The sequence below is a fragment of the Schistocerca nitens genome, chromosome 4, assembly GCF_023898315.1.
Source record: "Schistocerca nitens isolate TAMUIC-IGC-003100 chromosome 4, iqSchNite1.1, whole genome shotgun sequence".
Taxonomy (NCBI): domain Eukaryota; kingdom Metazoa; phylum Arthropoda; class Insecta; order Orthoptera; family Acrididae; genus Schistocerca; species Schistocerca nitens.
Window position 1 is genome coordinate 777,462,889 of NC_064617.1, and position 26,523 is coordinate 777,489,411.

At 41.2% G+C, this 26,523-nt stretch overlaps 1 protein-coding gene across 1 annotated transcript in view; it reads right to left on the bottom strand.

Moving 5' to 3' along the window:
* LOC126252562 (spondin-1-like) overlaps positions 1–26,523 on the bottom strand; it is a 692,355-nt gene that overhangs the window by 267,368 nt on the left and 398,464 nt on the right. Inside the window, exons 5-6 of the mRNA XM_049953462.1 lie at positions 18,786–18,992; positions 1,495–1,618 (exon numbers count right to left, since the gene is read on the bottom strand). Coding sequence (XP_049809419.1) covers positions 1,495–1,618; positions 18,786–18,992 — 331 coding nt within the window. The remainder of the gene's footprint in view (positions 1–1,494; positions 1,619–18,785; positions 18,993–26,523) is intronic.

Sequence of the window (26,523 nt, forward strand, 5' to 3'; positions counted from 1 at the left end):
GGGAGAGGAGGAGGTGTTTTCAGTATATGTGCTGAATGCATATGTGGGAAAAGACACACAGAAAAGGCTAGTTATAAATAAAATAGCACCATCTATGGATGTAGCTGGTATGTGATGGGGAATTCATCACTCTGTTCTGCTGATGTTATACAAAACTTTGACAAGATCAGTATTAGACTATGGATGTCTTGTTTGTTGGAATGGGATAAGAAAAGAGATCATAATTCCGAAATGTGTCACTGAGACTCTCCTGCTTGGACATCAGTGCTTTGCAGAGGTCTAGAATAATAAATGAGCGGATGAAAGGCTGACATCCTTTCGCTCATCTTAGTTAATATCTACATGAACGAACCTACAAGCTAATGGACAACTGAATTTTTTATGAGAATATCTTTTACTGAAGTTCCATGTTATTCCAAGATGTGGGGGATGGTATAACACTGTGTTTAACAAAAGACAGAATGTTCCAGTACTCTGTATCTAATCTCCAAAGTCATCTTTGATGTATGACAGTCCATCCACATTTAATAGGGACTCTTACTTTCCCTGCAGAAGAATATGCAGTCTCTTTGTGGATCCGCTTGGTACAAACAAGTGAGGTGAACATATTCTTTTGCTGCCAGTAAAAATATAAATGAATAGTTGACTGAAGCAACTGAAGAGGCAACTACTGTTGCTCGATTCTGGGCAGACTGTCTGAGCTATTTTTGGGACATGAGATTTAGTTCATCTTCCTAATGCACCATATTCTATAATTTGTAATGTTAAGAATTCAAACGATGACGTATAAAAAACATGTACGGTCAGCTTTATGTCGCATTTGGATGCCGACAGATAATTGATCACAAGTACAGGTTAACTTATTTTTTGAGAGCGTTCTGTGCGATTTTGAGTGTTATTTGTATGCGTTACGTTGACATAGTGAATATCACATAGTGAAAATCACTGACTATAGTCAGTGGTTTAAGCATTTTGAGAGCAGAACCTCAGAAATACAGCGAAATAATTTGGGCCACACTCTAGATTTGATGTGTGATGTCAACACTTGGTTACAATTAATATTATTATGCTGTGAGCCCATCACACAAGTTCTAAACAGACACATGTCTACCTGTATGTGATTATCGGTGCTGGCAATCCTTGGGCAATAAATAACCTAAAATTCATTTAATTTATTTCGTTTTTATTTTTAGAGGTTATTATATAAAATTCTCGAGACCGGTACATAGCATTACTTTATTGTCGATTTAATCAAATTTTTTGTGCAACATGTAGTACCTGAAAGAGTCTACTTCCCACATGAGCCGATAGTTCACGTAAGGTCAATGTTTGCTGTGAATGCTCCATGCTTATAACAAGCTCAGTCAAAGAAATATCATTGTATACAGTGGTCTCATATATATATGCATTTGAAAAATGGTTTCATCATAGCAAGAACATGTTAGTGTATTCACGTATCACATGCAGACAAAAATTAAAAGAGCCCATACTCACCTATCATAGAAACAATTGAGACCAGGTGATGTTTCCGGTCAACACGGAAAACTGCAAACGTCTTCCCCGTCACATTCGGAAAACTTATGCCACGTGCTTTAATTATAGTGCGTATTTCTTGACTCTAGGGAAAAAAGACACTAGTTAGTATGGAAGTTAAAATTCAACATAAAGGAGCGCAGTCAATGGTTAGTTTTGCGAAAATATGGAACAATAGAGAAATTACTGCTGTAAACGTTTTAATCATGGTACCTAAATGAGAGAACCTCAGGTTTTTGTGTGTAAAAAAACTTATTTGTCATTCAAAATATCATTTCAGTTGTGCTTACTGTAATAAACAGAGCATAAAAGGAGAACAGCTTCGAAGTGTATAAAAATTGAAAGTTTAAATTCAGTTGTTGTTTATTATAAGTTTGTAACAATTGTTAATAATTTGTTTCTAAATTATTTATTACGTATTTGTAATTGTTAAAAGCTATTAAAACACATCTAATTCGAGATAAATCATTTTTCAAACACACACAATTACAATAATTTTCATGTTTTAGTTTAACTTATATACATATATAATTTCTAATTTTAACATGTTATTTCATCGTAATTTTACACTTTGGCATTGTTCGTTCCACATTTTATAAAATACCCAGGCATTTTGTACATTTCCGTGGAAAAGTTTTAAATTTAAATGACATAAAGTACGTTGCCAAAAGTTCCAGGCATTCTATATATTGCCTAAGCATTTTGTACAATGCCTTCATTTGATGCTGATTTCACTACGTTCACTGCCATGAAAAAGATTCACTCTTTAATTACGATACAGGTTTGTAGCAATGAAAAGACTTTCAAGCAAGTAATTTACTTGTTTTCATAATGCCATAAGACAGTTATCAAATACAAGTACCTACGATAACTGTTACACTCACATGACATCAGTAGCATCCACAACTACTTCGTTTTTCATAAAGAGGAAAGACATTTTCGTGATAGAGGGGAGGGTAGATTTAGAGGTAGCATAAGATTTAGCAGTAATAATCATCATCAGTGTTCTGCCTAAAGGCAGGTTTTCACATGGTAGTTCTCCAGGCTGTCCGGTCTTCTGCCATCCTCTTCAGGTCTGCATAATTTCCTCTTCCCTTTATGTCGTCTATCACCTTGTATCTCCTTCTTCCTCTCAGTCTTCTCCCACAAACGAATCCTTCCAAAGCATCTACTAGCAAGCACTCCCTTCTCAATGAATGTCCCAACCAGTTCTTTTTCCTTTCTCTTACAACCGTCAGCAAACATCTTCTCTCCCCAACCCTTTCAAATACTCTTTAATTACTCATTCTTTCCACCCAGCTTATTCTCTCCATTCTCCTCCACATCCACATCTCAAATGCTTCTAACCTTTTTTCATCCTCTCGTCTCAGTGTCCATGTTTCTGCCCCATGTAGTGCCACACTCCAGCCAAAACATTTGCCAAGCCTTTTCCTTAGTCCTTCATCTAATTTGCCACATAAGAGTCTCCTCTTTCTGTTGAATGCCTCCTTTGCTATGGCAATTCGAGTTTTCACCTCCTGGTGACATCTCAAGTCTTCAGTTATTGTGCTTCCGAGATATTTAAATTCACTTACTTGGCTAATGGTAGATTTTCCTATTTGAATATTGTACTGATGACCATACTCTTTGTTTTTGCTGTGTTTATTTGCATCCCACATTCCACACAAGCTTCATTCAGATCTTTGAGCATGTTATTCACTGTCCGCTCACTTTCTGCCACTAATACCATGTCATCAGCAAATCTTATACATTCTATTCTCTTTCCACCAATACATATTCCTCTTTTACCATCTAAACCTTTCGCAATAATCTCTCCAATGTATACGTTAAACAACAGTGGGGAAAGGCAACTACCTTGTCTAACACCTCGTCCAATGCTGCTGCCTTCTGACATTTCATTTCCAATCCTTATCCTTACTTTCTGGTGTAAATATAGATTCTGTATCAGTCGTCTCTCTTTCCAATCTACTCCTTTCCTCTCCAAGATTTCCATCAGCTTGTTCCACTGAACTCTGTCAAAAGCCTTTTCTAAATCTATAAAAACAGCAAAGATTTCTCTACCCTTTCCCATATATCTTTCCCCTATAGTTCTTAGCAGGCCAATAGCATCTCTTGTTCCTTTTCCTCTCCTAAATCTGAACTGCTCCTCTGCAATCCCTCTATCCAGCTTGCCATATAACCTTCTATTCAACACTCTCAGCAAGACTTTAGCTGCATGAGAAATTAGACTGATGGTCCGGTGCTCTTCACATTTTTTAGTATTTCTCTTTTTCTCTATTGGTATCATAACTGTGGAAGCGAAGTCCTCAGGCCATTCCCCTTTCTCATATATCTCGTTACAGAGGTAGACTAGTATTAATAAGTGTTTGTATTTATGGGATCTCATGAACATGAGAACGGAATTTTTTGATGTTTCCATCCCGGACTCTAGGCATTTGTTTTGGCGGATAAAACCATGGCTTATCTGCATTTAGGACGGCATAACCTAACATTAGTACTATATGCAAATTTAAGCAAAATTGACCACGTCATTTAGATTTCACTGTTTGTGTCTTTTACCACCAGTGCTATGCCCTGTTTCCTGTCGTGAGTGATAGTGGCGACACATGGAAATCAAGATATTCTCTGGCTGAGCTCAAAGCATGTGGAAACAATCGGGACAGAAAAATTTCAGGAAATTCACAGCAAATGCAATGGAACACTGGAAAACAGATCTAATTGTCAGAAAAGAAAGTTACCTACTAGCCAACATCAAGAGAGGCATTTACCAGGGGGACAAGTCCCTCCACTGCTGTATATCATCACCTTTATCCCAATGTCAACCATCATATAGAAAACAAACCTGGGCTATCAAACAGCAAGAAATTCTCAGAAACCTGCTATACATAAATGACCAGAAGTTCTATGGAAAATCTAATATTGATATCCAGACTCCGCGAATATATTTCTAATCGTCAGAAACGACAAGCATGGAGTTCCGCTTAGACAAGTGTATCACACTGGCACTAAACATCTGCGTCTCGTGGTCTAGTGGCTAGCGTTGCTGCCTCTGCATAACGGGGTCCGAGGTTCGATTCCCAGAGGGGTTGGGGATTTTCTTTGCCCGGGGACTGGGTGTTTGTGTTTTCCTCATCATTTCATCATCATCTCGAATCGTGACAGTGAATAGATTGGATTGTGTATAAAATTGGACTGTGATAAAATTGGGAATTTTTACGGACGCTGATGACCGCGCAGTTGAGCGCCCACCAAACGAAACATCATCATCAAACTTGCACTAAACAAGGGAAAATCTCAAAGTGAAGGCATCGATATGTCAAATGGAATGCCACTTGCCGGAAGCCTATAAATGCCTAGACATTTTCCAGTTGGACAACAACCACGAGCATTAAAAAAAAAATATGGTCAGCAAAGGGTACACCCAAAGGATCAGGGAAATTTTGAAACGCAAACTAAATGAAGGTAATACCATCAAAGCACTCAATATGTGGGCGCTTCCGTCATCAGGTACACTGCAGGCATTGTAAACTGGACACAAGTACAGACGGATAACCTGGACGGGAAACTCAGACATTTCACGGTGTCCTACATCTTCGCAGTGACGTTGACATTCTTGCCCAGAAAAACAGGCGGCAGAGGACTATTGTAAGTGAAGCAGACACCCCGGAGAAGAGACACGTGTATTAGCAGAGTATTTGGAAGACAGCAAAGAATCAGCTCCGACAGAGGTCAACAACAGAAAGCTTCTCAAGTTACAGCAAACCAAGAATCAATACTGGAAAGCTGTAAATGCCGGACTGACAGCCTGTCCAGTAAAGCACTGCATGGGAAGTTTCGGAGGAGACTGAGGGGAAATCAGATAAAGAAAAGACCTGGTCTTAACTGGCCAACGGAACACTAAAGAGGAAACTGAAGGACTGATTTTTGCTGTTCAAGAACAGACCATTATTACTACCGCCATCAAAACCAGATCGAGGAATCATCAAAAGACCCAGATTGCTAACTCTGAAAAGAAGCTGACCAAACTGTTGACCATATCTTGAGCTGTCGCAGAGAGATAGCGCAGACTGTAGACACAATAATGTGGACGAATGATCCTTTGGAACATATGTCAAAATTTCCACTTACCGGTGACAAGGATCGCAATCCAAAACAAGTTGTCAAAAACGAACATGCCAAATTACAACGAGACTTCCGACTTCAGACAGATCGGTTTCTGCAACACAATACACCAGACATCACAGATGCGGAGAAAAAGGAATGTGGATCATTGAAATTTCTGTCCCAGGTTATCGACGAGAAACAATTTGAAAACTTGTCAGATACGATGACTTAGAAATCATACTATTGCGACTCCGACATAAACAGATGGAAGTAGTCCCTGTGGTTCTCGGCGTACTGAGAGCCAAAAGATCTTAGTAGATACTCTGTAACCATTGGCATTGATAAAATATCCATCTGTCAACTACCAAGATCCACTTTACTAGGATCTGCACGAATTATCAACCGATTCATAACACAGTAGTCCTACATAGGTAGGAAGTGACCGAATATTGTTAAAATACGAAATCCAACATAGCGAACTCATTTGCTGGGTTCACTGTTATAACTAATGTATAATAATAATAATAATAATAATAATAATAATAATAATAATGTTGTTGTAGCCCAGTCCGTAGACTGATTTGAAGCAGCTCTCTACGCTACTCTATACTGCGCAAGCCTCTTCATCTCGAATAACTAGTGCAACCTCTATTCTTCTGAATTTGCTTACTATATTTATCTCTTGGTCTTCCTCTGTGATTTTGACCCCCCTCACTTCTCTCCAGTTTTAAATTAGTGTTGCCTTGCTGACTCAGAATGTGTCCTACTAAACGATGCCTTCTTTAAGTCAGGTTGACGCACAAATTTTCTTGTCTCCCCAATTCTGTTCAGTACCTCCCCGTTAGTTACATGATTTACCCATCTAATCCTCAGCATTCTTCTATTCTCTTCTTGTCTAAACTGTTTATCGTATGTGTTTCACTTCCATACATAACTACATTTCACGCAAATACGTTAAGAAAAAACTTCCTAACATATAAGTCCACATTCGATGTTAGCAAATTTCTCTCCTTCAGAATCGTTTTTCTTGCGATTGCTAGTCTATATTTTATATCCACTCTACTTCGACCACCGTCAGTTACTTTGTTGCCCATAAAGAAAAACTCTTTTACTATTTTAAGCGTCTCATTTCCTAATCTAATTCTCTCAGAACACCTGATTTAATTCGAATTCATTCCATTATGCCTGTTTTGCTATTGTTGATGTTCTCCTTATAATCTCCTTTTAAGACACTACTAATTCTGTTCTACTGCTCTTTCAAGCCCTTTGTTGTCTCTGCCAGAATTACAATGTCGTCAGCGAACCTCAAAGTTTCTATTTCTTCTCTATGCGCTTTAATTCACCCCCCCCCTATTTTTTTTGTTGCTTAATGTACAGATTGAATAGCATCGGGAACAGGCTACAAGCCTGTGTCACTCCCTTCACAACCACTCCCTCTCTTTCATGCCCCTCGACTTTTATAACCGCTTTCTGGTTTCTATGAAATTTGCAAATAGCCTTTCGCTCCCTGTGTTTTACCCCTGTTAACTTCAGAATTCCAAAAAGAGTTTTCCACTCAACATTGTCAAAAGCTTTCTCTAAGTCTGCAAGTATTATAAACGTAGATTTGCCTGTCTTCTGAGGTAAGTCGTAGAGTCAGTATTGCTTCGCGTGTTCCTACATTTCTTCGGAATCAAATCTGATCTTCCCCAAGATCAGCTTCTACCTGCTTTTCCATTCTTCGGAAAGGAATTCATTTTAGTACTTTGGAACCATGACTTATTAAACTGATGGTTTGCTAACTTTCACACCTGTTAGCACCTTCTTTCTTTGGAATTGGAATTAGTATATTCTTCTTGAAGTCTGAGGGAATTTCGGCTGTCTCATACATCATGCACACCAGATAGAAGAGTTTGGTAATGGCTAGCTCTCGCAAAGCTAGCGGTAGTTGTGACAGAATGTCACCAACTCTCGGGGCCTTGTTTCACCTTTCGTCTCTGAGTGCACTGTCAAATTGTTCTCGTATGGTGGCGGAGCGGGTTACCTCTCACTATCCTTTAAACAATCAGTCCACCTACCCAGATAGGTTCCAGGTTGTCTGTCCCTTCACTCTTCCATAGTAGATACTGATTTAGCCCATAAAAGCAGCGTTGACGAACAGCCAGCTAAATCCCTACCACGCAAAGGCCACGTAACTCCAGTCCATGGGTAGCCTCTGAAAGTTAGTTAAGCTATCGGGCGTTCGGGATTCATGCATGCCTAGTTTGAAACAATGTGTAAAATATCCTGTAAGCTGGTTTATTGTCTTTAGAACACAGACAATGGCTGTCAAGTCCTTATTTAATACCCCGACACTAATTATGCAATGTTACTGACTGTCTCTGTAACAAGTCACACCCAAAAGCAACCAGAAGATAATGAGTCCGACCCGATATCTTAAACGTCCTAAACGGTCACTGACCCACGACTGCTTGCGAGGTAACACAGTCAGTCGTTCAGTTGTCTCCTTGTACAGAAGTGTGCACCACAGTGTCTCGTAATTTGCACAAACCCGAAACCGGAGTTTATTTACGACTTGAAATGTTCACACGTGAAATCTCCTAAAATAAACCACTTTCTCACAATAGTCAACACTATAGTCGCTATTCATCAGTTACACGAGAACCAATCAAGCTCGCGGATTTCTTTATTTTGGTGCAAATTTGATCAGCGCGACTTATCATATGTAGTAATCAGAAGACGGCTCCCTAGTGACTAGATAGATTCATAGAGCTGAGGCACAAAACCATACTGAAACTCGTGGGAAATGCTGAATTCCTATTAGCTTGAATGTTAAGCAGCCAGTCACATCATTTCGAGCACTTCTATACTCGCGGTATTTCTCATGTCAGCCAATTAGATTATTACAAATAATTTAGACTAGAAATTTCGGAATCCTGAAATTAAATAAAATGTAACGGAAAAAAATACGATTCCTTTCCACAAAATAAGTTACTAATAAATTTAATACTCAACACCCCTTTCGCTGCCCAATACAAAATCAAGCTCACTCTGACATATGCCACAAATGCCCCCATTTGCAAAATGACTTTCTCACGCTTATATTTACATAATTTTAATAAAATATCACATTCTCGCTTTACGTATGTCCTCCATTCGCTCTCTCAGTCCCTCCAAAACACACAACAAAAACACAATGAAATAAAACTTTTCCAAAGAACTGTGAATTACGTCCGAAATCTGTGGCAATGAAACGAAAGAAAATTCAAGAAAATTAAATTACATGAATCTATCCTCTTGGTTGTAGTTTCAATTAAAACTATAGATGAATATATTACAGTCCTCACAGTGCCAACTCAGTTGTTATGTGTTTTAGGTAAAAATTTATGACTCCGAAAATATTGTATTTATTGATTTGAAATTTTAACAGTATGGTTGTGTTATCCATAGAATTTGGTACACTAAGTATGAAAAAGATCGATTAATATTTAGTAGTACTTCTTCAGATTCATAGAGAGTATGTGTAACGTATTGCACGCAACGTTAAACAAGTATACCGGCTCGCTCGTCCCGGGAGCCGGCGGCAGCTATGCGAGCGTGAGAACCAACACCCGCTTTCCTCCCGGCTCCACGGCGAGCTACACTTTCAGTGCAAGGTGACAGCTCGTAGTAATCTGCTACATCATCACGAAATTTCAATCACCAAGTTTCTCCTCTGTATGCGAAAATATTTTATTGGCGCCGAATTATATAGGATGAAACCATCACCGTTAATAAAATAAGGGAAATCAGATCTCGCACCGAAAGATATAGGTGTTCATTTTTTTCGCTTGCTGCACGAGATTGGAGTGGTAGAGAATTATTGTGAAGGTGGTTCGATGAGCCATCTGCCAGGCACTTAAATGTGATTTGCATAGTATCCATGTAGATGTATCCTATGTCCCATCTCATCTTCAGCTAAGTCATCTTCCATTTCTCTAATATTGTCTTCAAGTTCATCGTCCTTCTAAAGATAATAATAGTAATAATAATAATAATAATAATAATAATAATAGCAGAGGATATCACAGATGCGAAGCAGGTACTAAAATATATGGAAACTGATTATGGAAAAGTAAAAAAGACTACAAAATTTAAATATCCAGGCGACATAATACAACGAAATGCTTTGGTAAAATAAGCTAACTTAGCAAGGACAAGGAAAATGGAAGTGGCACTTCAATTAACAAAAGACCTGCGTAACAAGAAATCTATTTCCATAAATGCAAAGCTATGGAACTACAACACTGTCATTAAGTCAGAATGACTTTTTGCTCCGGAATGCCTTTCGTTAAATACAGTTAAAAAAGTAGGTGAAACAGAAAAGAAGGAAAAACAAAACAGGAAAATCTTAGGACCGAAATATGAGAATTGGAAATGGAAATTAAGAAACAATAGAGAAATTTGTGAAAAAATAGAACGAGTAAAGGAAGAGAAGAGCTACATTCTATGGACACTTAAAAAGCCTACGTGGAAAGAGGATAGCAAAAAAAATCAACTTTTTCGACTGAAACCCAAAAACATCAGCGACATGGATCAAAGAAGTGAAAGGCAGATCTGAATGAAATGGAATCGTTCCTGGCAAACGCTGCGATGGTTTCTTTGAAATGGCACGGCCGATTTCCTTACCCGTCCTTGACACAATCGGAGCATGTGCTCCGTCTCTAGTTACCTCGGTGTCGACAGGACGTTAGACCCTGTCTTCCTTTTTGTGAATAAAATGGAAATGACGGAGGAAGAAATAGGAGGAAGAGAAAAGTTCAGATCAGAAGTAAGAAAAAGACAGGCGCACTATGGACAGAAGGAAGAAGAGAAAAACGTAAGGATAAAATGAAAACTACTGGAAAGAAAGACAGGAGAAAAGAAAGAAAACAGAAGTTAGTTCATGTCGTCCTTAGTAGACCAAACCAAAAAATATTAAGAATGACGTTATGTATAATAATGCATACAAGGAATTAAAGAAATATCAGTCTTATTACCGTCAAGACATTTCTACATTACGTCCTCGTCGAATGGAAGCAGTCACATCTAACAGCCCCTTGTGACAACTGTGCAGAAAGAGTTAACGTGGAGAAGTTGACTTGTAAGAAGAAAAGTGAGACATAATAGGATAAGATCAGAAGATGAGATGGAAAGAAGACAAATGCAATAGAGAGGAATGAGGAAAGCATAGAGAGGGAAGTTACACCGATCAAAAAGTTTTATCTCCTCCTGAATGTAGTGTCGTTTTGGATAGTTAATTTGTCCGCCTCCGTAGCTGCACGATCAGCACAGCTGTCTGCCATGCGGGGGACAGGGTTAGATTACCGGTACTGTCAGGGTTTTTCATTGGTGGGAGGGCTGGAATGGGGCGCACTCAGCCTCTTGTGGCCAACTGAGGAGCCACTTGACCGAGTAATAACGGTTCCAAAGTCAACAAACACGACAACGACCGGGAGAGCGGTGTGCTGACTACGTGTCCCTCTGTACCAGTATACGATGACGCCACTGACAGTGGATGACATGGCCGTTGGTCGGGACCGACTGATCTTTACGTTTACAGAGTACTGTGTTCCATTCTCCTATGGCTGAAACGGAGAAAGAGTCGGAGAAACAATTTAGTGTTGTGCAAAGGATCAGGAGATAATAATTAAACTGATGGTGTTGCAAGTGCTGCGGCGCAGGCTGTATACATCGCAGGGCGCTGAAACATCCTAGGTATGTTCATTAATCGGCGCGCTCGCGGAGTGTTCTGAAAAACATGAAAGTTCCACTTTCTACCACCAGGTGAAAATATGGCGCTCTAAGCAGTAAGAATGTGGTGTGGTTACAGGAAAAAGAGGAGGTTTGACCAATCATATGAGAACAGTGGATCTGGCATTTTTGTTAGGATATGCTCATAAGTTACAACATGTGTTCAACATGTTGCATCTCTAACAAGACATTGTCGACAGTTGGTCGCAGCATATGAGGTGTAATCAAAGCAGTTGTCGTCATATGCTAGCCTTCAGATCATGACTAGTCTGAATACATCTCTGATAGACACGATATTTCAGATATCTCCACAACCAGAAGTTACATGGATTGACCTCTTAGCATCAAATAATCCTGAGTTAATAACGAGCATCAAAACCGATTCAGGGATTAGTGAACACAGGGTTGTCGTAGTGAGATTGGATATTGTAATCCCCAAATCCCCGAGAAATTAGCGAAAAATATACCTATTCAAAAAAAGCAGATAAAAATTCACTTGACGCCTTCCTGAGTCACAATCTCCACTCATTCCAAATTAATAATGTATGTGTAGACCAGATGTGGCTTAAATTCAGAGAAATAGTATCGGCAGCAATTGAGAGATTTATACCAAATAAATTAACAAACGACGGAGCTGATCCTCCTTGGTACACAAAACGGGTTAGAACACTATTGCAGAAACAACGTTAATAAACATGCTAAATTTAAACAGACGCAAAATCCCCAAGATTGGCGATCTTTTACATAAGCTCGAAATTTAGCGCGGACTTCAATGCGAGATGCCTATAACCGTTTCCACAATGAAACGTTGTCTCTAAACCTGGCAGAAAATCGAAAGAGATTCTGGTCGTATGTGAAGTATGTTAGCGGCAAGAAACAATCAATGCCTTCTCTGCATGATAGCAATGGAGATACTATCGAAGACAGTGCTGCCAAAGCAGAGTTACTAAACACAGCCTTCCTAGATGCCTTCACAAAAGAAGACTAAGTAAATATTCCAGAACTCAAATCGAGAACAGCTGCCAACATGAGTAACGTAGAAGTAAATATCCTCGGAGTAGTGAAGCAACTTAAATCACTTAATAAAAGTAAATCTTCTGGTCCAGACTGTATACCAGTTAGGTTCCTTTCGGAATATACTGATGCATTAGCTCTATGCTTAACAATCATATACAACCGTTCGTTCGACAAAAGATCCGTACCCAAAGACTGGAAAGTTGCACAGGTCACACTAATATTCAAGAAAAGTAGTAGGAGTAATCCACTAAATTACAGGCCCATATCGTTAACGTCGATATGCAGCAGGGTTTTAGAACAGATATTGTGTTCGAACATCATGAATTACCTCGAAGAAAACGGTCTATTGACACACAGTCAACATGGGTTTAGAAAACATCGTTCTTGTGAAACACAACTAGTTCTTTATTCACATGAAGTGCTGAGTGCTATTGACAAGGGATTTCAGATCGATTCCGTATTTCTGGATTTCCGGAAGGCTTTTGACACTGTACCACACAAGCGGCTCGTAGTGAAATTGCGCGCTTATGGAATATCGTCTCAGTTATGTGACTGGATTTGTGATTTCCTGTCAGAGAGGTCACAGTTCGTAGTAATTGGAAAGTCATCGAGTAAATCGAGTAAAACAGAAGTGATTTCTGGCGTTCCCCAAGGTAGTGTTACAGGCCCTTTGCTGTTCCTTATCTATATAAACGATTTGGGAGACAATCTGAGCAGCCGTCTTCGGTTGTTTGCAGATGACGCTGTCGTTTATCGACTAATAAAGCCATCAGAAGGTCAAAACAAACTGCAAAACGATTTAGAAGAAATATCGGAATGGTGCGAAAAGTGGCAGTTGACCATAAATAACGAAAAGTGTGAGGTCATCCACACGAGTGCTAAAAGGAACTCGTTAAACTTCGGTTACACGATAAATTAGTCTAATCTAAAAGCCGTAGATTCAACTAAATACCTAGGCATTTCAATTACGAACAACTTAAATTGGAAGGAACACACAGAAAATGTTGTGGGGAAGGCTAACCAAAGACTGCGTTTTATTGGCAGGACACTTAGAAAATCTAACAGACCTACTAAGGAGACTGCCTACACTAGCCTTGTCCGTCCTCTTTTAGAATGCAGCTGCCTTTCGAGATAGGTTTGGTGGAGTACAGCTAAAAAGTTCAAAGAAGTGCAGCACGTTTTGTATTATCGCGAAATATGGGAGAGAGTGTCACAGAAATGATAAAGGATTTGGGATGGACATCAGTAAAAGAAAGGCGTTTTTCGTTGCGACGGAATCTTCTCACGAAATTCCAATCACCAACTTTCTCCTCCGAAAGCGAAAATATTTTGTTGACACCGACCTACATAGGGAGGAACGATCACCACGATAAAATAAGGGAAATCAGAGCTTGTGCGGAAAGATATAGGTGTTCATTCTTCCGCGTGGTATAAGAGATTGGAATAATAGAGAATTGTGAAGGTGGTTCGATGAACCCTCTGCCAGGCACTTAAATGTGATTTGCAGAGTATCCATGTAGATGTAGATGTAGATGTAGGTCGGGGCATCTGGAAGGCACACATCTTGAAATCGCCTAGACATGATACAGTCGTTACCGAAGGTTTCTCGAAGCAAATCTTTCACCTGGCAAGCGACATGTGGTGTCGCCCCACCTTTCATGAAAATAGTTGTGTGGAGAAAGTTGTGCTCATGCAACCCTGGAATCGCGTGTTGCACGAGGTCCTCATAACGTGCAGATGTCACTGTACAGCTAGCTGGCTCGCGAACTGTCATCTCTTCGAAGGAAAACGAACCAAGAATGAAGGAGCTTGTGAAACCGCACCATACAATCATATAAGCTGAGAGTAGTTGATATTTCTGTATAACATGTGGCGGAATAGGAACTCCATAAGCAACAGTTCTGTGCATTCACATCGCCGTGCAGAGTAAATTTGTCTCGTCCGTCCAAAGAATATTCCCCTACCACATGTCAGCCATTTCATGAGTGCCTAAAAACGATGGGCAAAGTCACGTCGTGGTAGCCTGTTTGGGGCTTCATTTGGTGCACATTTTCAGTCTTGTATGGACAACAGTGTAAAATTCGCCGCAGAATCTTTTGAACTGTAGACCAGGTGAGCGTCAATTCAAGTGACACAGTTCGAACACTGACTGTAGAATTTGAGGTTTGTGCTGCACGGTCGGCTATAGCTATTTTGGAATGGGCCGCCTCCCTGTCCCTGCTGCACCACCTAATTCACCTGTTTCTTCGAATTTCTTGGTGATATTCTTTAGCCAATTTATTGATATGGGGCTTCTTCGTAGCTCTTTCAGTCGGAGATATTCCCGCAATGCAGCGCTGCTGTTGCCGCCATTCTGATGAAACAACTTTATAGTCATTCTTCTCCATAGCCACCGTGTTTCGTGCGGAAGACTTCAACTTTCTTAACCATTTACATTAACAGGATGTCAAATTAAACACCTTCCAGCCGTCTAGTTTCCAAACTTGTTTTATTTGCCAACCAGTTTCGGCGTTCTACTACGCCATCTTCAGGCCCCCGACCGACATGTAGGAAGATGTTACCTTTCTGTTGGCGCATGATGGTTGAAGTGATCACTATAGCAAAAATCTACCGATACCAGTATTGCTGGCCCCTGTTTTGATCACAACCGACGTAGAATCTTCCTACACGTCGGTCAGGGACCTGAAGATGGCGTATTAGCTGAAACTGGTTGTCAAATAAATTAAGATTGGAAACTAGACGGGTGGAAGGTGTTTAATTTAACATCCTGTATCGAACAGCCCAGTCCCGGAACCATCACTAAAAAGATGGACATTAACAGTCACTTCCCAAAGGAATCAACACGAATCGCCAAGCGAAAAACAACATAGTGACGTAAAAACAGGAAGCGTTTCATTTTCTGACTGCTTACATCTCCATATTTTGGTCTGGCGGCAGAAAGTCGACTGTTATGTTTTTTAAGCATACTCTGCTAGCGCACCGATTAATGAACATACCTGCGATTTTCAACGCCTTGCGAAGTGTACAGGCCACCCAGTACGATCAAAATGCTGGCTGTATCCTACCTGCTATTGTAGTTCCGTAACGATGACAGGTATTTCATATGTGAGTAGAGCTATTGAGGACATCAATGGCCACGAAAGCCATGGAGTAACCAGAGCGTGTAAAAATCACGTCGCCTATCCGGTCGCAAACAATGAAACTGGCTTTAGGAAGGCCTAATATGACGAAATAGCCAAATGTTGCACACATATCTTACGCAAGCATTCACCACCAGGTCGTATCCTCTGGAGTTTCCACTATTTGTGCCGTGTTGATCTACACTCCTGGAAATTGAAATAAGAACACCGTGAATTCATTGTCCCAGGAAGGGGAAACTTTGACACATTCCTGGGGTCAGATACATCACATGATCACACTGACAGAACCACAGGCACATAGACACAGGCAACAGAGCATGCACAATGTCGGCACTAGTACAGTGTATATCCACCTTTCGCAGCAATGCAGGCTGCTATTCTCCCATGGAGACGATCGTAGAGATGCTGGATGTAGTCCTGTGGAACGGCTTGCCATGCCATTTCCACCTGGCGCCTCAGTTGGACCAGCGTTCGTGCCGGACGTGCAGACCGCGTGAGACGACGCTTCATCCAGTCCCAAACATGCTCAATGGGGGACAGATCCGGAGATCTTGCTGGCCAGGGTAGTTGACTTACACCTTCTAGAGCACGTTGGGTGGCACGGGATACATGCGGACGTGCATTGTCCTGTTGGAACAGCAAGTTCCCTTGCCGGTCTAGGAATGGTAGAACGATGGGTTCGATGACGGTTTGGATGTACCGTGCACTATTCAGTGTCCCCTCGACGATCACCAGTGGTGTACGGCCAGTGTAGGAGATCGCTCCCCACACCATGATGCCGGGTGTTGGCCCTGTGTGCCTCGGTCGTATGCAGTCCTGATTGTGGCGCTCACCTGCACGGCGCCAAACACGCATACGACCATCATTGGCACCAAGGCAGAAGCGACTCTCATCGCTGAAGACGACACGTCTCCATTCGTCCCTCCATTCACGCCTGTCGCGACACCACTGGAGGCGGGCTGCACGATGTTGGGGCGTGAGCGGAAGACGGCCTAACGGTGTGCGGGACCGTAGCCCAGCTTCATGGAGACGGTTGCGAATGGTCCTCGCCGATACCCCAGGAGCAACAGTGTCCCTAAGTTGCTGGGAAGTGGCGGTGCGGTCCCCTACGGCACTGCGTAGGATCCTACGGTCTTGGCGTGCATCCTTGCGTCGCTGCGGTCCGGTCCCAGGTCGACGGGCACGTGCACCTTCCGCCGACCACTGGCGACAACATCGATGTACTGTGGAGACCTCACGCCCCACGTGTTGAGCAATTCGGCGGTACGTCCACCCGGCCTCCCGCATGCCCACTATACGCCCTCGCTCAAAGTCCGTCAACTGCACATACGGTTCACGTCCATGCTGTCGCGGCATGCTACCAGTGTTAAAGACTGCGATGGAGCTCCGTATGCCACGGCAAACTGGCTGACACTGACGGCGGCGGTGCACAAATGCTGCGCAGCTAGCGCCATTCGACGGCCAACACCGCGGTTCTTGGTGTGTCCACTGTGCCGTGCGTGTGATCATTGCTTGTACAGCCCTCTCGCAGTGTCCGGAGCAAGTATGGTGGGTCTGACACACCGGTGTCAATGTGTTCTTTTTTCCATTTCCAGGAGTGTACATCATAGTAGTAGGCTAAATGGTGTGTATCAGAAAATTATTTAGCCTTTGATTTAGGAACCACAGTGGGCTGGCTCTGTAGAGAATATCAGTATCAGTAAAGAGAGGCTACTTTTGGGTCAGTCAGTAGGCTGTGTGTCTTGATATCTTCAAACGTATAGCAATGTTGCTTGAAGTATGGGAAAAAAATCGATGAGAGGACCGTATCTGATAACAATGATATAAGGGGGCCTTCCTTGGGAGAGACGAAGAACATGCCTTGCTACGAGGGTCACTCCAAAAGAAATGCACATTTTTTTTAAATCCATCTTTTATTCTACATGTTTGAAAGTTTTACAGTGTGTGGATACATCCTTTAGGAACAGTATTTTCATTTCTCCACTTAATTTCCGTCCCTCTCAACTGCCTTACCCCATCTTGGAACCAGTGCCTGTATACCCGCAAGGTAAAATTCTGGACCAACCTGTTGGAGCCACTGTTCTTTCAGTTTCCCAAAGAGATGATAGTCACATGGAGCCAGGTCAGGACTGTAAGGCGGGTGTTTCAGTGTTGTCCATCCGAGTTTTGTGATCGCTTCCACGGTTTTTTGACTGACATGTGGCCGTGCATTGTCGTGCAACAGCAAAACATCCTGCTTTTGCCGATGTCGTCGAACACGACTCAGTCGAGCTTGAAGTTTCTCCAGTGTCGTCACATATGCATCAGAACGTATGGTGGTTCCACTTGGCATGATGTCCACAAGTAAGAGTCCTTCGGAATCGGAAAACACCGTAGCCATAACTTTTCCAGCAGAAGGTGTGGTTTTGAATTTTTTTTTTCTTCGGTGAATTTGCATGATGCCATTCCATTGACTGCCTCTTCGTCTCTGGTGAAAAATGATGGAGCCATGTTTCATCACCTGTCACAATTCTTCCAAGAAATTCATCTCCACCAATCTCGTACTGTTCCAAAAGTTCGCTGCATACCGTTTTTCTTGTTTCTTTGTGAGCCACTGTCAACATCCTGGGAACCCACCTGGCACAAACCTTTTTTAACGCCAACACTTTCAGTATTCTGCAAATACTTCCTTCCCCTATCGCAATGTAGCGTGACAAGTGGTTCACTTTGATGCGTCTGTCAGCAGTCACCAATTTGTTAACTCTCTGTGCATTGTCTGGAGTGTGTGCAGTACGGGGCCTGCCGCGGCGAGGAGAGTCCTCAATATTGCCGTGACCGCTTTCATCACGTAACCTGCTTGTCCACCGACTAACTGTACTGCGATCGACAGCAGCATCTCCATGCATCTTATTCAACCTCTTGTGGATGTTTCCCACTGTCGAGTTTTCACAGCACAGGAATTCTACGACAGCACATTGCTTCTGACGAACGTCAAGTATAGCAGCCATCTTGAAGACATGCTGTGAGGGCGCCACTCATGGGAACAGGTTGAACTAAGTTTGAAAACAAGCGGGAAGGATGTATCTACACACTGTAAAACTTTCACACATGCAGAATGAAAACTGTATTTTTACAAAAATAGTGTGCATTTCTTTTGGAGTGATCCTCGTAATAAGAAAGCTGGTGTAAGTTCTCTGAAGATGGTATTGGAAAAAAGTAAAGAAGGCGAATGATTAATTTGATCTGCTTTCCTGTTCTTACCTGGGCCTTGAGTTCGCGCTCCAGTTCGCGGGTAGAGCCACGTTCAGCCACTTGCTTGAGACCTGGGGAAGCCCTCGCTCCGTAGGACCAGAAGTAGTAGTCGGATGTGTGCGACGCTCCAATCACGTCGCTGAACTTAGCTAAGAAGCTGTCGTCCGGGAAGCCCTTGGGGTGGGTGTGCCGCGACCACAGTCCTTCAAAAGTCAGCTGGGTACAAAAGCAACAAAGAAAGGAAATAATTTATGTTAAGTTGAGAGACCATACTAAACAGTTGGTAAATTCACCACTAACTGCCGCTATAGAATATTTTTAATTGTAGCGTTTAGCTTGATGCCATACAATCAAAGGTGTTACTTTTTGTTCTGTTTCGTCTAGGGGACTTGCACTGGGCTCTAAATGGATTATTGGTCCTCAGCTCGTCAAGACTAAAACTACGATGAACATCTAGAAATTAATTTTCCTGTTCTAAAAAGAAAGGAAAACAGAGTTACAGGAAAAACTTTATTTTCGCAGATACAGCAATGTTTTCACTATATTTTGACATAATCACAATCAGGATAGAGACACTTGTCTTACTGTGGAATCAGCTACGTACGCATATTTCACAGAAGTCTCCCGCCTGGAAACAGAATTATTACAACTGTCTTCATCCCTTCGTCATCGTATATATTAACAATAAATCTGTAAATCTGTTGTGTCTGTCTCTTTGAACACGCTAATCTTCAAAACTAGTACACGAATTATAATGCGGTTTTCGCAAGTAACTTATACATAGCTTGGCGGACCTTATAGGCTTCATTTAATCAAAATCGGATCACGGAAAAAAGGTATCGTGATTTAAAGTTTCATCTAAAACCGTCGTATCTGTCTGTTGCCGTGTTTGAACACACTACTCTCCAAAACTACTATACGAATTCTTATGATGTTTTCACAGGTAACTTGAGCACAGCATTGTGGCACCGTATGGGCTTTATATCATAAAAATCGGATCACGTGGGAAAAAGGTATAGTGATTAACATTTTTATGTAAAACCGTCTATTTGTCTGTGTAAATACTCTAATCTCTTTCATGGGGCTTGCACAGGTAACTTGAGCAATGTTTGGGACACTGAAGAGGATTCATTTCATCAACTTCGGATTACGCAAAAAAAGACATCGTAACTGAAAGTTTTATCCATAAATGCGAAACTAATTCTATCTTTACGTTTTCATGACTAACACGCCGAGCCGATTTCGGCGAAATTTGGTATGGAGATAGCTTGAATCAATGGGAAGAACATCGGCTAGTTTAGAAAATATCTATTACAGGATACTTATTGTTTTGGCGAATACAATGCAAATCAGGAAAAATTTTAACTCTTTGAAAAAACTTTTACCCTTTGAATTTCGATCTTTATTATATTTGTGAAAATGATTTTATTTTTTGGGCACCTGGACGATTTTCGGAAAATTGCCTATACTAGCGACTCACCATCTGTTTTCAAATCAGTTGGTTCAAATGGCTCTAAGCACTATGGGACTTAACATCTGAGGGCATCAGTCCCCTAGACTTAGAACTACTAAAACCTAACTAACCTAAGGACATCACACACATCCATGCCCGAGGCACGATTCGAACCTGAGACCATAGCACATTTGTTTTGCCATGACCTTCGGCTATCAGAGCTAACACTTCCGACGACGAGTTTCAATCGTCGCTATGTTCTGTGCATTCAGAAGCTATAGGCCTACCACAGACCAAAAGTCGCAGTTGGCGCCGTTTTCAGCCACTGCTGCAGTGTCGATGACGATGTTTAGTTTGTAGGGCGCTCAACTGCGCGGTTATCGCCGCCCGTACAAATTCCCAAACTTTTCTCAGTCCATTCTCGCCACTTTCATGAATGATGATGAAATGATGAAGAGAATGATGAGGACAACACGAACACCCATTCCTCGGACGGAGAAAATTCCCAGCCCGGCCAGGAATCAAACCCGGGACCCCCTGATCCAGAGGCAGCAACTTGAACCACTAGCCCATGAGCTGCAGACTGCTACAGCATTAACAGTTGAGACTTGGCCCGCAGTTATTTGATTGTTGTCATACCTCTCTCGTGCATGCGCTGCTTTTCTACGCAAATTCGATTATTTTTAAAAAATAGGAAACTTAATTTTTGGATGACTCTCCCAAACAAGATCGTTTCACAAAAATTTCCATGACATTGCTCCCGAGCACCCACTGAAATCTCGGAATCGGAAGTAGTAGGTTTCAGTAGTAGCTTTCTGATGTGTACTCGGATCAGTTTCATTAAGAATGCTTTTCGTTGAAAACTGAGAACTTGTGTATATAAGAGATGAAAATGCGAGTATTATGGACTTTTTCGCAAAACGCACAACCGATACTTACTTTTCTTCGCTTTCACTGCATTCAGCCAAAACGTCTTCTCCTTCTTTTACTTGTGCTTTGAGCCGCATTGGCGCAACGTTGGCATGATTATTTACGGATTTCGTGTGGTCAGTTAAAGAGGTAGCCGAGTGTCGTCCTGTCGCAACCCTGTTACCCCCACGGGACGGCATATGTGTACCCCAGCTGTCTGCGTATAGCGTTATTCATGTGAAAGCGGGCTAAAGCTTTCTGAATGTTTGCGAACCGGGTAACTGAGCAGTGATTGCGTAACAGCCCAGAATTCATACTTCGTTGATCCATTATGGATCGTGGGACGACGGCTGGCATGAGCTTCTTGATGCAATAATTTACCAACAGCCGTATGATTTGTAGAAGTTTATTTTATTTTATGAATTTTTATGTGCTACCAGTTTCGGCATTACTTTGATGCCATCTTCAGGCCCCACTCGTCATAGTCGTAAAATCGCTATACACGGAAGGAGCCTGCACAGACTGTGTCGCCTGGCCACCAAGGGCTGTTGCAGGACGATTGATTCACGGGTCCAGTTATATGGCTCCTTCCGTGTATAACGATTTTACGACTATGACGAGTGGGGCCTGAAGATGGCATCATTGTAATGACGAAACTGGTAGCACATAGAAGTTCATAAAATAAAATAAACTTCTACACATCGTACGGCTGTTGGTAAATTATTGCATCAAGCAAAATGCATACAGTGGGATGTGGGAAACCGCCTAAAAACCATATCGAGGTTGGCCGGCACACCGGCCCTCGTCCTTAGTCCGACGGGTGGATTCGCTTCCGGAAACGCCGCTTAAGCACGCACGGCTATCCAGACGGGTTGATTCACCTGGCCACATCCCAGAACCTAGAGCGATGACACATAACGCACAGAAAGAAGACTGAAAGTAAACACGACGGCAGGGAGACCTCAAGCACTATAATCTCTAACCTGTCTCCCCCAGGTCTTGACGCCTCGGGTTGAGACGTCGGAGTCTGCCATTATTGGTCTGCCATTATTGACAGCTTCACTTAGCGTTGTTCACATCGAACTGTCGATACTGGACGCATTGTCCGTCTATTTTAGCACATTTCCCGGATATTTTTCCGAAAAGTTTCACACCAACATTAACTAGTGTTATATCCTACATACAGGGCGGTCAGACACAGCGTGAAAAACTTGTAAAGGTGTTGAAGGGTAGGTTGTGTTGAGAAATAATTGCTCAGAAAAAAATCAATACTTTGCACCGTTTCCTAGTTAATTAGCATTGAAGTTAGCCAGTCAGGCAGTTGTGCGCACAAATTCAAACGGCCCGCCAGAGACGATGTCGGGAAACATGTTGTCCGTTTGATTTCCTAAAACCGAACAGGAGAGCTATACAGAAATGGTACATGAGACGGTAGCAAGGATCGAACCTGAGCCAAAGGTTGAGTAGTCTCATGCGCTATCTCTATGCTATGAGAGCAACCGACACTAATTGTTTCTGGCGGGCCGATTGAATTGTCGAACGCAACAGCCTGATTGGCTAACGTCAATCCAAATTAATTCGGAAATGGAGCTAGTATCGACTTTTTTCTTAACAGTTATTGCGTAGCATACCCTACAGCCTTACAAGCTTTTCAAAATGTTTCTGTCCACCCTGTGCGTACAAACCAAGAGATGATAACAAATAGTTATTCATTGCGACTCCTTTCAGTCCTCGGACCATCGATCAGGTGCAATAAGACATTTCAAACACCTTACATGGCGTCAGTTAGCACAAAATACAGCGTAAGTCGCTGTTGTCATATAGAATGATGTAATATAGCATACTTTACTACATGATAACAATGATTTTTAAATGTCTTATGATACTTAATGATTCACAGAGGACTGTCACTTGTCGTAATAAAGAAGTATGTATCATCTGCTCTTGGCGGTGAACTATGACGTTTTCTATATGTTTAAGAGTTGTGGGAGACCATCTTCATAAAGTCTGTATCGTCCCATTTAGAAATCACGTACTCGCTTCAGTATTAACACACTGCTGACGGATGTCGACTTTACTCGTGTTTACTACACGCTGCCTGTAGGCTTCGTCTTGTTATGTGTTTACACCTGTAAGCAACGAAGCAAACGAGGCTTTCTTTATGTACATTTTGATTATTTAGCATATCAAGCATTTTTAATATTTCAAATAGCTATCATGATTGTCTTAAATTTCCTCCTGCTTTTAGAGGTGCCCAAATCCTTGTTTGGTCAGCATCTTGATGAACATAATCAGTATTGAAGGTTGCATTTCTAATAATATGAAAATTTTACATAATTCATCTAAAGCGCTATTTCTTAATACGTTAAAAGAAACCGAAATTTCTTCGCATTACAAAAATAAACCCTCATATGTTATAAACGAACAGAATTCAAAGTCAAATATTTCTTTAAACGTTTTGGCGATATGCCTTACAATGCTTACTCCGATGTTCTGATTTTGTAACTGGACAAATCTGTTTTACGCCCTTCTCCACATTATTTTTGTTATAACCCATATTATTGTGTTAATTTGTTATTTTATTTGAATATAAAGGCTCATAGCTTCCTTAAATTTGGTATTATTTCCTTACATATTTATGTAATGTTATTACGTTTACAGATACTTAGCATATTAGGCCAGTCATAGCACTATATTTTTAATTTATACGTGTAGTTCATGGAATCATTTTAATTTACTATTTTTGGAAATTACTTTTCACTATTTACCACATGATATATTTTGGAAATACGGACACGTATTCTCATACCACTTTTGTTGTTATTTGCTAGCATATTACGATCTACTGCTATTTACTATAGATCGAAACGTACATTAACAGATACTGGTTTTTTATATACTGGGATTGCATCTATGGATCATTCTCTACTTCCTTTATCATTTTTTGTGGCTGCTTCAAAGGAAACCGACCAAGATCACCGTCCAGTAACCAACTACTTCGTACATCTGTGGAAGGTAGTCTGTTGGACATTCCCTATCGATACTCACAGACATCTTTTTGGAAATCGCCCTGCTGTTACGTCTTTGGAAGGGTGTCCACCACTCGATAGAAACCAACAACATCGTAATTATTTTCCCAGCATGCCCCTAGAGTGCAGCCTTTACACAACGAATGTCATGTTTTTTTGTTTCCTGCTTAAAGCTCTTATTATATTTACTTGATAATAGCTGTATTAACAAGCTCCTTCTTCTTTACTACAAATTTATTCTACATAATTTTGACGTTCTATTTACTAATAAGTGCATCTTTTTGTACATAATTCTCTCGACTTGTACCTGAGTGGCTAACACTGACATCATGTTGTCAGCTGTAGGCGGAGCCTCTGCCATTTAAGAAATAGCTATAATGCGCTCCGCAGCAGTTGACTGTCGTCATTCAGCGGCTCCCGCTACATACAGAGCCATTGTCCATCAATAAGCGTATATCTGTGATTTGTAGTTTTATAGCTAATTTTAAGTTTCTTTATGTATCCCTCTAATTTATATCCTACATTATTTTACAGTTGAATGTCTGAAGATGACCATGTGATGATCGAAACAGGTCATTTTCTAATAAACGCGCCTTGTAATCTACACTGTTTTATAATTAATTTTAATGTTAAGAGTTACTTTCACATTTATAGTATTAGTATAGATAAAACTTCCAATTAGGTCATTGTTTTCGTGTTCCAATTCTGATGTAGCGAAGCCTGTTGCATGCCCCAAGCTATGCCCAAGTTACCTGCGAAAACCTCATGAAAATTCGTCTAAACATGCATACAGGCACGACAGTTTTACAGATTTATTATTACTATAGATTTGAATACAAGTCTTAATCTTTTCTAGAAATGGAAACAGGAAATAAGAGCGTGAGCAACAAGTTCTTCCCACTAATAAAAGTGATTTGTACCAGTTTGCTACGTTATTTGATTCTGCGTAACATGTTGTCATTGCAAACATCCCCATAAATATGCAATAACCTGCTGTAAAGTACATGGGGGAGGGTACTGTGGATTTTTTACCACATGTGATTCACTTGTGGAGAGAGGAGAACGTGAGTGCCTATATGCCTCTGTACTCTCCCTAATCTTCCTTATTCTTGTGACTCTTGCGCGAGATACACAATGCAGGCAATAAATAGTCTTTCTCCAGAACAATTACACCTACCAAAGGTTTTCATACAAAGCCTCCTCACAGATTTAAATTGTGCGTCGGGCCAAGCCTCCAACGCTGAACCTTGCCTTTCACAGGCAACGCTCGAAATGACAGCTGTCCAAGTAGTCATAATGAACCACGCTCACAGCTTATATGCTGTCAATACAGCTCTCCAAATCTTTTAAGATTCACAGTAGATAATTAGCCATGAGAGAACTTCAAAATTCTAGTTTATGGGCTACGTAATCTTTAAGGGAAAGCCACAAAACAGGTAAATTTTTTTTTAAATTTTAATTTTAGTTTTAATAATCAACAACCTCAGTTGCACCGTTTACCTAGAATTTACCTAGGTTTCAGTCGGGATAATCCAACCTTCTTCAGAATAACAGTAACTACCGTTTGTCCATACTGGGCATCGTCAAGCTAAAACTACAAATCCATAAATTATAGTCAGATTATAAGAACTTATCTGAAACTGCCTCGACCCCACTTCGCGACCGCGATGCGGCAGTCACGAGTGCTGTACTGGAACTCCATATGATTTTTTTTTGTTCTTCGTATGTTAACTCATGATATCATGCGCCCTTTGCTCTAGACCAGATATCCGTTTCCTCTGAAATTATTAACCCAGGACGAATCTGGAAAGCCCGCATTGACATCAAGTTGCGATACTCACCTTGAAATGAAGCGAATTTCAGTCATAAGGTCCGACAGTTGTTACTGTTCCCTTCCCGTTAGCATTATTTTTCGACTGCTGTTTTGATGTGAATTTATTTTGGAACGGTATGTTGGCACTGCTAGTGAACTAGAAGAGTCCCCGGTGACATAGCTTCAGAATCTTTCATTTACTGCATTGGATGAACTTTAAGTAAATCTGAAATCAGTCGCTTCTTTACGACAGTACTTTGCACGAATGTCGCTCTCCCTGTTAGGGGCTAATGAGGCAGGCGTTATGCAGAAATTTCCTCTTGCAGCTGCTATCTGGTTGACGCCGTTACCTTATAATGGCACATGAAAGTACAGCTATCTCTAATGTGCCACGTGACTCAGTTTTTGTTCTGTGGGCTTTTCGATAACATCTGCAGTTTTTCTGTGATGTGTCACGAAAAAACCGATGCTTCAGTCCAATGAAGAACTTTCCAGTCTAGTGATAGACAGTCTGTATGGGTGGTAATTGTGACTGTGTCTGTA